Source organism: Marmota marmota, unplaced genomic scaffold (assembly GCF_001458135.2).
Source record: "Marmota marmota marmota unplaced genomic scaffold, marMar, whole genome shotgun sequence".
NCBI classification, from domain to species: Eukaryota; Metazoa; Chordata; class Mammalia; order Rodentia; family Sciuridae; genus Marmota; species Marmota marmota.
Genome location: NW_026000242.1, coordinates 5,091,270 through 5,102,092, shown reverse-complemented (window position 1 = coordinate 5,102,092; position 10,823 = coordinate 5,091,270). Strand labels below are relative to the sequence as shown.

The 10,823-nt window shown below is 50.3% G+C and overlaps 1 protein-coding gene across 4 annotated transcripts in view; it reads left to right on the top strand.

Moving 5' to 3' along the window:
- Window positions 1–3,707: 3,707 nt before the first annotated feature.
- Nlrx1 (NLR family member X1) overlaps window positions 3,708–10,823 on the top strand; it is a 13,407-nt gene continuing 6,291 nt past the window's right edge. The window contains exons 1-6 of one of the 4 annotated variants that reach the window (XM_048795599.1): window positions 3,708–3,934; window positions 6,045–6,087; window positions 6,533–6,602; window positions 7,038–7,126; window positions 7,595–8,214; window positions 8,788–9,609. In XM_048795599.1, the coding sequence (XP_048651556.1) occupies window positions 3,791–3,934; window positions 6,045–6,087; window positions 6,533–6,602; window positions 7,038–7,126; window positions 7,595–8,214; window positions 8,788–9,609 (1,788 nt within the window). In that variant the 5' untranslated portion in view covers window positions 3,708–3,790. Of the gene's footprint in view, window positions 3,935–5,856; window positions 6,088–6,133; window positions 6,174–6,532; window positions 6,603–7,037; window positions 7,127–7,594; window positions 8,215–8,787; window positions 9,610–10,823 lie in introns of those variants that run through there. The other 3 variants (XM_015489743.2, XM_048795600.1, XM_048795601.1) reach the window with 3 other exon arrangements.

The window sequence follows — 10,823 nt, the reverse complement described above, 5'->3', positions numbered from 1 at the left end:
CCGGGCATCAGAACACCGTGCCCTGGGCACCAAGGTGGCAGACATACCTACAGCATGTCTGGCTTTCCTGGTGGGTCTAGGCTCCTTTTACTCTGGTTGCCCCTTCCCCCAGGGTTTTTTTCCCCCTTATTCCTATATACATACCTCTCCACCTTCCCTCGCCCTGCCACAGATTCTTCTCATTACACAGAGATGCCAGTTGTATTTGTGGGATTTCATCCATTATTAATAAAACCTATATTTATACAGTATGCTGTGTGTGAATGTGTGTGGGTTTGACACTCGGTAACATGGGCTGTAAGAGGGTCTTCAGAGCACTTGGTAAGATGTCAGCAGGTTTAGGGAGACTGTGGCAGGAGATGGTCCTGGACTGTCAAGCTAGAAAATGAATATCTTTTGAAATATTTGTATCATGCTTTCCATCTTACCAATGTTTCATGTTCCTTATTTCAAGGGAGGCCCATGCCAACCCAGTCCTATCTATCCTTCATGACAATCTCACATTGTCATGGATTGACAGATGAGAGAATTGAAACTTGGGCTAAGTAACTTGCCAAGGGCTCTCAGGTAGTGGAGGTGGAACTAGGCCTAGAGACCAGATCCTCTGTCTCCAGACTCACTCTTGGCATTGATCAAACTCCTTGTTCGTGGTGGATCTGCATGCTGCATGTGGGTACCCTGTATCTGTTACATGGATGTGTTCTTGTTCTTGCCTTAGTGATACATGACTCTCTTCGGGACTCACTGAGTTCCAGCTGTGCTCATGGAGGACGGTAACCTCATCCTAGGATGGGAGTGGCAGGGATCTCACTGGGCTTAATTCAACTTTTCCTTTTCTTCCTACTCAGTGACCCTTCCCAAGGCTGAATCATTGCCACCAGGACTTCAGGCCAGAGGTTTGGAGTAGGTAAGATTTAGAGGGCCTTGAGTACTAGTGGCAGGACAACCCAAGAAGCAGCACATTGTCTCACCCTCTGCTCTCCTTGGCCTGAAGCCTGGAGTTTGAAGGAAGGCACTGGCACCAGTCCTACCAGCTGCCTGGCACCCTAGGACTGTGGTCTAATATGACTGGTTGGGTGCTCAACTTCAAATGGACTCTCTTTATATCCTTTGTGGGTTTGTTTGTTTGTTTGTTATTTGCAGTACTGGGCATTGAACCCAGGAGTGTCCCGCTCTTGAGGTGCATTTCCAGCCCTCCATTTTCTTTTTTTTAAAATATCTTTAGTTGTAGATGGACACAATACTTTTATTTCGTTCATTCATTTATTTATTTTTTTATGTGGTGCTGGGGATCGAACCCAGTGCCTCATGCATGCTAGGCAAGTGCTTTACCACTGAGCCACAACCCCAGCCCTCCAGCCCTCCATTTTCTATGTTTTATTTTTGAGATAGTTTCTTGTGAAGTTGCCCAAGCTGGCCTTGAACTTGTGATCTTCCTGCCTCAACCTCCCAAGTCACTGGGATTATAGGCATGCATTACGATGGCCAGTTTAACCATTTCTTTTATAGTTTGGGGCAAGAGTGGGAAATGGGAATATATCCTACTTCCTGGAATTCTCATTAGATTTCAGAGACATTCTGGAGACTCCCTTTATCCCTGGAGTGATGCCAATAGATGGCTCCTTACAAGTCGAAAGGCATCAAGTGTCAGTGTCAGGTATTCATCTTATCCGGGAATGGTGGCACATACCTGTAATATCCGCAACTCAGGGGGTGGAGGCAGGAGGATTGTAAATTCAGGGCCAGGCTTAGCAAGATTCTGTTTAAAAATTAAAATTAAAAAGGTCTGGGATGTAGCTCAGTAGTAGCAAATACTCCTGAAAGGGTTAAAAATTTATAAATTCATATACTTATAATTCCTTCAGGAGCTAAAGAAGGCAAACATTCTGGACACTTCAAGGGTCATTCGGCCCAGAGAACATTTGTGGATTGGTATATATATTTGCAAAAGAAGCTCTTTTGATTCCTACAGCAACTCTGTGAGGTATCTCAGATAAGCAGTTTCATCTTCTCCTATTATAGACAAGGAAACTGAGATTAAGAGAAATGACTAGAGCAAGCTCTCAGGACCCTGTGCTCTTTCCACTGTGACCCATCTGCTATGCTTCCCACTAGTACCAGTAACCTGCTGCATTGGGTCATAAATGTACCCTGCTCATGTAGGTAGGTTTGCAAATGAGCCCTCTTTCCCTAAATGCCCACCTTTCAGGACTCATCGATCATGTTCATTAACACAACCACCTTCTCTGTGTCAGGGCCTAGGCAGAGTACTGGAGGGCAGAGCTGACCAAGGCAGTTCTCCATGCCGTGGTTCTTAGAGCACCTGGCATTCCATCCTGAGGCCAGACAAGAAAAGACCTGCCCACAGCATGATTCATGGTATTTCTGTCTACAAGGGGCCAAATTATATGTTATTAATAAAACCTATATGCCTGTCATACCCTTGGGGGAGGGGAGCAGCTTGCTCTGAGCTACATCCAGGTGACAGTCTGCCTTGCATGAGTAGGTAAGTGGAGTGATACTAGAGGAGTTTCCCAGGAAAATATCACCCCTGAGAACATTCATAGGGCTGTTCTACCTCTTCTCTCCCTGTCCCATTCAACTCCCCTTAAAGAACTTCTCGTGCCAGTATGCTATTTCCCCCACAGTCTGTAATGCTGGTCTCTTTCCTGACTTGTTTTTTTAACATCCAGTTCAAATGTCACCTCCTCTGCCAGAAGCAGTTAGTAACTTCCTCTTTCATGCTTTCCTGATGCTTTGACTTTGTCTCTGAAGTACATAATTTGTGAACATACTGGTCTGGCCCCTGCATGCCTTCTTCTGACTGACAGCCCAGGGCCTAGTGCTGGGCCAGGTAGTTGAGGATGAGGTGCTTACTACTAATTCAATACCTCTGTTCAACGAATGGACGAATATCTACATGAAATATCAACACTGTCTTCAGTTGTTCCAGGGGATAGACCACAAAGCCTTCTTCCCATTCCTACCCTGGGGAGCCTCTCAGGAGTTCCTTGTTGCACATATCTGTTCTGTGCATATTGCACACTTATGTTTGCATCTGGAGGTGTGCCTTGGCTGAGGGCAATGGGTGGTTCTTCCTGTGAACTAGGTGAGTCCTGGGTGTTCCTCCTGTGGAAGCACAAGTATAAGGGATAAGGGCTTAGAGGACGGAAGCCCCAGAGCTAAACCATGATGGGATGTCAGACAGGATTTGCAGGTTGGGGTGGGAACTGTCCACCAGCCACAATTCTTCCTCCTTCTTGATCAAAATGACCAGAAGTCACATACAGAGGTCTGGGGCCTGAAGAGGGCCAGATATAAAAGGGAGGAGCTGGGAAGGGCTCAGGTCTCTGCCTGGAAGTAGGCTAAGAAGGGAAGGAATCCCTGGGGATGAGGTTCTCAGGAAGTCCCTGAGGGGAAGTAGGAGGACCCAGGATCCATCGGCTTGTTGTGTCTCCTGTGCTTTACAGTGGATCAACCTGCACAAGTCGTTTCACCCCTCTGAGCTTCAGGGTCTTCGTCTGTAAAATGGGCGAATCAACAAGCCCAGCCTGAGAGGTGGTTAATGAGGTCATTGGACGTGACTGGCGCTTGGGACCTGCAGGGGGCAGGACAGCTTCAGGGCCCGCGGGGGTTGAGAGCTGTGCCCACGGGAGGGGGGGAGGGAGGGGCGGGGGCAGGCTGGGTGGGGCAGGAATCTCCGCCCCGAGCGGCTCTCAAGGGCCTCCTCTGTCAGGACCCCGCAGCCCTAGCGCCTAAGCTGGCCTGCTCAGGTCCCGGCTACGCGGGGATGCCAGGGCGGGCGGGGCTCCGAGCAGGCGGGCGGAGACCGGCAGGAAGCGCAGCGCCGCGTCGCATCCAGCGAGCCTGGGACTCTGGGAGCCAGCTGGAGACGCCGGCGTCCGTCCCGCCGGGCCGCGGTGACCAGGCGCGGGTAAAGGCCTAGTTGGCTCGAGCGCCCTCCGANCAGCCCTCCAGCCCTCCATTTTCTATGTTTTATTTTTGAGATAGTTTCTTGTGAAGTTGCCCAAGCTGGCCTTGAACTTGTGATCTTCCTGCCTCAACCTCCCAAGTCACTGGGAGTTCGCGGTCGGAAACAAGTAGAACGGAGTTGGGTCGCCGAATGGGGGCATGTGTCCTTTTTTCTCCTCAGTCTCCGCAGCCACCTGATACTAGTTGCCCTCTTTGGGACCCAGACTGGTGGGGCACCTCTGGACTTATGGGAATACTGTCCGTATTCTTTTCCTGCCGTACCCCCCCCCCTTTTTTTAAATACTGTCCTGCCGACCTGGATGATCACTAGAGAACTGCCTCCCCTCATGCTTCCTCGCGTCCTATGTGGCCCTGGATCTAACGCTAACCCAGAGCTTCCCCAAGTTTCAAGGACTCTCCCTTAACCCTTCTCCAGTCCCTGGAATTCCTGTCTTGAGCCCAGTCAACACCCCAGCCAGCTCCTGCCCAGTCAACACCCCAGCCAGGCCCTGCTGAGGAAGGTCGCCCAGTGCAGCCCCTTCTAAGTGAACCTTCCCCTGATCTTAGGGAAGGAGACCAGGTGCCACACAGGAGCAGGTTGCAGGTTAGGGCTCAGAAAGGACTTCTCAGGAGTGAGAATCTTTGAGCAGAATCTTAAGATTGGGTGGAATTCTGGCTAGGTGAGGTGGCACATGGCTGCAATCCGAACAATTTAGTAAGTTTGGATGCTGAGGTAGGAGGATCCTAGGTTCCAGGCCAGCTTGGGCAATTTAGCGAGATCTTATCTCAAAAAATATAAAGTGCTGGAGAAGGTAGTTTGGTGGTAGAGCGCCCCCTAGGCAAAAAAGAAAAAAGATTGGATGGGATTCTGAAAAAAAAAAACGAGAAAAGCCATTCCAAGCTGAGGAACGTGTATGAACCAAGTTAGGAAAGTGAGCCTGGGGAAGGAGGTGCCCACTGTGGGCAACCTTAGAGAAATAGCTTGTATAGACCAATTTTAAGTTAACCTAGACTTTAGGAAGGTGATTAGCGCCTGGAACAAGGGGTTGGAATGGGCGAAACTGAAGTTAGAAAGGGCATGAGAAGATGGGAGTCCTGTAGATCCTGGGAGGTCCCAGTTAACTCTGGGATGATGCATTAGAGAACTAGAAGGCAAAGCAGTTGGGAGGAGTTTGTGGAACTCTTCCCACTGCCTGGAGGGGCATGGGAGGCAGGATTTGAGGTGGGGGGGAAGGTCAGGTTTCCCAGTGTAAATCCAGCATTTGGGAAGATCTGTAGCAAAGCACTCAAAGGACAGGGGAATGATGGTTCAGTTTTGCCTGGGTGAAGTTTGAAGCAGCAGCCGCATATCCTTTTGGAGATGCCAAATAGGAAGTTTGTTCACTCATTCATTTATTATTTATGTCAGCCTCAAAGACAGCTTACATAAAAGTCACAGAGAAGATAAAATGATAAAACCATTAAAACTCAGCTAAAAGGACCTGATGGCTAGGGAACAAAGGCAGAAGGGAGTGGATAATGATTACAGGGAAATGTAGGCCCAGAAAAGCTACTGAAAATGAACATGGGACTTCTGTGTAAGCTTGCTGGTAGTCAAGGGGTGGGGGAAGATACCTAAAAGCAGATTATTGGGGTCTGGAACTTAGGACAAAGGTGTTTGTGAAGCCTCAGGGAAGAGGCAAGAGGTGGTAGGAGATAAAATGTGATCACTGTGGTGGTATTTTCAGGGAGGAGAGCTGAAGCTGGCCAGGGCTTCTATGGTGCTGACATCTGGAAAGGCTGAACCTCTCCTGGGAGGTGGTCCCTCCTTAACTGGCATGGAGTAGGGGTGCGGGAGGATTGAGGTGGGGTGGTGGCAATGCATTCACACTAGTCTTCTTGCAGGGGAACTGGAGAGCAGGTGGTAAGTCTCCCAGGTTCTGACCTTCTCTCCCAGGATGAGGTGGGGCTGCTATTTACCCAGAGCCTCTTGGTACTCTGGTCTGGGAAGAACATCTCAGCCACCAGGTAAGCAGGAAGCTGGGGTTTCTTTTCTTTTCTTTTCTTTTCTTTACCTCTCCCTTCCTCTTCAGGGTCTTGATGGTGTCTCCAGGAGAGCTGGAATCCAAATACCAGGTGATCTAGTTCACTTGTGGTTCTGTAGCTGTTGACCTTGGGCATGTCACCTCACTTCTCTGAACTTCCTTTTGCCCCATCCTAAAGTAAGGGAGATGCACTAGATGATTTTCCAGGGCCTCTTATAGCTGCATAAATCCAGGAATATTTGTCTGATTTCATTTTGCATTCAGCAGATATTTGCTGGGCTGGCCATGTGCCAGATCCTGGGTTAAGTTTTAGGTATATAATTGTGAACAAAAACAGATGTAATTCCTGATCCCTATGAATGTTAATCAAACAATCATATAATGAAATATAAAATTGCATAATAACTTCTAAAAATGGGCAGTACAGCTGCTTTAAGAGCAAAATAAGGGGGGATTTGGTATAGACATGGGGTCTGTGTATTGGTGGGAAAATGTGCATAGGATCTGTAGGTGTTGTTTCTTCCTTCTCTCTGTAGATGAGTGTCTCCCCTTCCTGACCCACTGGAGTTGGCCCCTTAAAGGGGAGCGTCCCCTTGGACCCCTTAGGTGAGGCCTGGGTGTCATGCCTTAGATGTATCTGAGCTTGCCCTGGAGACTGGGAAGGGTCAGGACGTGGTGCTAGCTTGATCTGCTGACAGAGGGGGTTGGGCTTCTGGGGGCCGGGAGAGTACAGAAGTTGGCTTAGATCATCTAGGTAGAAATCATAGTGGAAGAGGAGTGGAGACCTGTGAGGAATGATTGGATCTGGCAGGGGCCAGCCTGGGTTCCAGGGTGATGGAAAGCAGTGGGGGCTGGAGGGCCAGGGCCACATCCCCAGTACCTGTGAGGGGAGTCTCCCTAGCAAGAGTTAGACTAGCTCTTGGATGTCCAGTATCTCAGGAATCTGGAAGTCCAGCAGTGCAGACTGGCCTGGACTCAGAGCTTGTGCAGGGACTGAGCTCTGTATTCTGGCCCCAACCCATCTCCTCTCCTCACTCCCAGGGCCTTTATACGCCACCATGGAAGCTCAGCGGACAGTGCTTCCCCATCAGGAAGGCATGGACAGGTGTTCCGGAGCATCTCTGCAGCTGGTAAAGGATTGTCTGGGATCCTGCTGGGGAGAGGGGGACAAAGGAAGAGGGCATTAGAAGGAGAAGCAGGATCCATTGCCATCCAGTAGTGGTCCCTCTGTGTGTGCATCCCTTCCTGCAACACTCACACAGTGCACACTTACCATGAACAAAGTACTTGGAGAGACACTCTCCCTACCTCATCTGATCCTGGTTCTAGCAGCCAGGGTAGGATCATGCACAGATAACCATGAAGCTAGGCTCGCATTATTTGTCTGGAAGTTCTCCATTTTCTGCCATAGGTATTCTAAACTTTCCAGACAATCTGCATTTTCTGAGGGAGTCTGGTGAATCTAGCAGCATTCTGGCCTCAGCATCTCTGGGTGCTGTGTCTTGACTTCCCAGCTTGACCTACCACCCCTGACTGGCCCTAAGCTCCAGCATCTCCTGCCCGTTTCCCTGATCCATGTCCCTTGTCTTCCCATCCAGAAGCTATCCAGCGGCACCGCAGGAATCTGGCTGAGTGGTTCATCCGGCTGCCCAGGGAGGAACGCCAGTTTGGTCCAACCTTTGCACTAGACACAGTCCATGTTGACCCTGTGATTCGTGAGAGCACCCCTGATGAGCTGCTTCGCCCATCTGCAGGGCTGGCCCAGGAGCATCAGCCACCCCCAGCTGGGCTCCCTGCACTGGCCCTGTCTCAGCTCTTTGACCCGGATGCCTGTGGGCGCAGGGTGCAGACAGTAGTGCTTTATGGGACAGTGGGTACAGGCAAGAGCACATTGGTGCGCAAGATGGTCCTGGACTGGTGTTATGGGCGACTGCCAGCTTTTGAGTTACTCATCCCCTTCTCCTGTGAAGACCTGTCATCCCTGGGCCCCACCCCCACCTCTTTGTGCCAACTTGTGGCCCAGCGCTATACTCCCCTGAAGGAGGTTCTGCCCCTGATGACTACTGCTGGGTCCCGCCTGCTGTTTGTGCTCCATGGCTTAGAGCGACTCAACCTTGACTTCCGCTTGGCTGGTACGGGGCTTTGTAGTGATCCCGAGGAACCAGGGGCACCAGCTGCCATCATGGTCAACCTGCTGCGCAAATACATGCTGCCTGAGGTAGGTGGTCCCTTACCACATCTTTCCACTGCTGTCCCTTGGCCTGCCCCCTAAGGAGTTTTGTGTCCTGGGCCCACATGTTTCTTGGGTAGGATAGGCACTAGGTTAGTTCAAATCCTAGCCCTTTCATTTCCCGGTTCTATGATCCCAAGCAAGTCACTGACTTCCCTTAGCTTTTGTTTCCTTCTGTCCTTGAATTGTGCTGATCTAATGAGATGCTGTATATAATACCTGGGACCATATTGATGCTCAGTAATTGTTATAGTTATTTGTAGTCATTGTCCCCTTCATCCTTGGACACTCAGTCCTCAGGGCCTTGAGGCCATCCAGGCCCTAAAGTCTGTCTGTCTTTCCTTCCTTTTTGTTACTGAGGATTGAATACAGGGACTCTTTATCACTGAGCTACATCCACAGTTCTATTTAAATTTTGAGGCAGCGTCTTTCTAAGTTGCTGAGGCTGACCTTGAACTGAGATCCTCCTGCCTCAGCCTCCTGAGGCTCTGTGATTACAGGTATGGACCACTGCTCCAGACTCCTCAGGTCTTTCTTAACTCTCAATCATGCCCTTCCCAGGCCAGCATTCTGGTGACAACCCGTCCCTCTGCCATTGGCCGCATCCCCAGCAAGTATGTGGGCCGATATGGCGAGATCTGCGGCTTCTCTGATACCAACCTGCAAAAGCTCTATTTCCAGCTCCGTCTCAACCAGCCAGACTGTGGGGATGGCGCTGGGGGTGCGGGTGTCTCAGCCACACCAGCTCAGCGGGACAACCTGGTACAGATGCTCTCCCGAAATCTGGAAGGGCACCACCAGATTGCCGCCGCCTGTTTCCTGCCCTCCTATTGCTGGCTTGTCTGTGCCACCTTGCACTTCCTGCACGCCCCCACACCTGCCGGCCAGACCCTCACAAGCATCTATACCAGTTTCCTGCGCCTCAATTTCAGTGGAGAAACGCTGGAGAGCACTGACCCCTCCAATTTGTCCCTGATGGCCTATGCAGCCCGAACCATGGGCAAGTTGGCCTATCAAGGGGTGTCCTCCCGCAAGACCTACTTCTCTGAAGAGGATGTCCGAGGCTGCCTGGAGGCTGGCATCAAGACGGAGGAGGAGTTTCAGCTGCTGCACGTCTTCTGTCGGGATGCCCTAAGGTTTTTTCTGGCCCCGTGTGTGGAGCCAGGCCACCTGGGCACATTCGTGTTCACCGTGCCTGCCATGCAGGAATACCTGGCCGCCCTCTACATTGTGCTGGGTTTACATAAGACGACCCTGCAGCGGGTGGGCAAGGAAGTGACTGAGGTCCTGGGCCGTGTGGGAGAGGACGTCAGCCTGGTACTAGGCATTGTAGCCAAGCTGCTGCCCCTGCGGATTCTGCCTCTGCTCTTCAACTTGCTCAAGGTAACAGCCCTGAGCTCCCACCCTTGCTCCTTCCCTCCCCAGGATCCTGTGTGCTTCATGGCTCCCCCTTCACCCCTTCCCCTCTCCCAGGAGGAAAGTGCTGCCTCTTGCACAGGTGTGAATCCTCTGCTGGGCTCTGGTTCAGCTCTGGGCAGTTGGGGCCTAAGGAACAGGGAAAGAGAAGACACAGACTGGGGAAGGCTTGGGGGCTGGAGGGTGGAATTTGAGGGCATAGGGACCTGATAACAATCCCACAGGATTCCTAACAAGTTTCAATTCTGCACTTCTCCTAGTCTTTGTTGCTGTGAGTTAGGGGTCACTACAGTTCATGGTCTGTCCTTTGCTTTGTAGACCCAGAAACTCAATTGTATCTCTTTCCCCAAAGGTGATTAGGCTCAGGGAGCGATGACTCATCCAAACTAAATCACCAGAGACAGGTTTATAAAGCAGATGCCATTTTATTCATTTATACTGGGAGGATGAATGGCATCTGTAATTGGTTTAGGACAGTCCATGCTGGGTGCAGGTCCGCTCCAGAAATCAAGTGTCAGGCCTGAGGGCTGGTGGGGAACCGGGTGGAGGCAGGAAGTTCCTGAGGGATGGAGGAGCCACTCTGCTGAGGTCTGCCCGGCACTTCCTCAGGGTTCTTGCTTTTGTTTTTCATTTTCAACCTTGGAAATGTTCATTTTCGACCTTGGAAATGAACTACTATTATGACCTCTTTTTTAAGTGAGGAAACTGAGGCTCAGACAGGAGAAGGAACTTGTCCCAGGACACTCAGCAAGTAGAATAATTAGGATATGAGTTTGGGGTTTTGTGATTCTGAGTCCTCTGCTCTTTCTGCCTAACCATTCTGATGGTATTAGGAGTATTTCTGTCGGGCCGTGGTCCCTTGCTGGGGAATCCTGGTTTTCTAGGAACATGTTAGCAACTAGTCTTGAGAAGGCAGAGCCCTGGTTAGATCATCAGTAACTGTTACATTTTTGTTTTTTCTGTTTTTTTTTGTTTTTTTTTTTAATACTGAGGCTTGAACCCAGTGCCTCACACTCATTAGGCGAGCACTCTGCCACTGAGCTGCAATGGCAGCCCCTACATTACCTTCTTCAACATCCTTATTATTACAGCAATTAAAATATAAAAATATAAAAATTTAAATATTAAAATATAAAAATGGCTGGGATGCCCCGTGCACTGGCACATGCTTGTAATCCCAG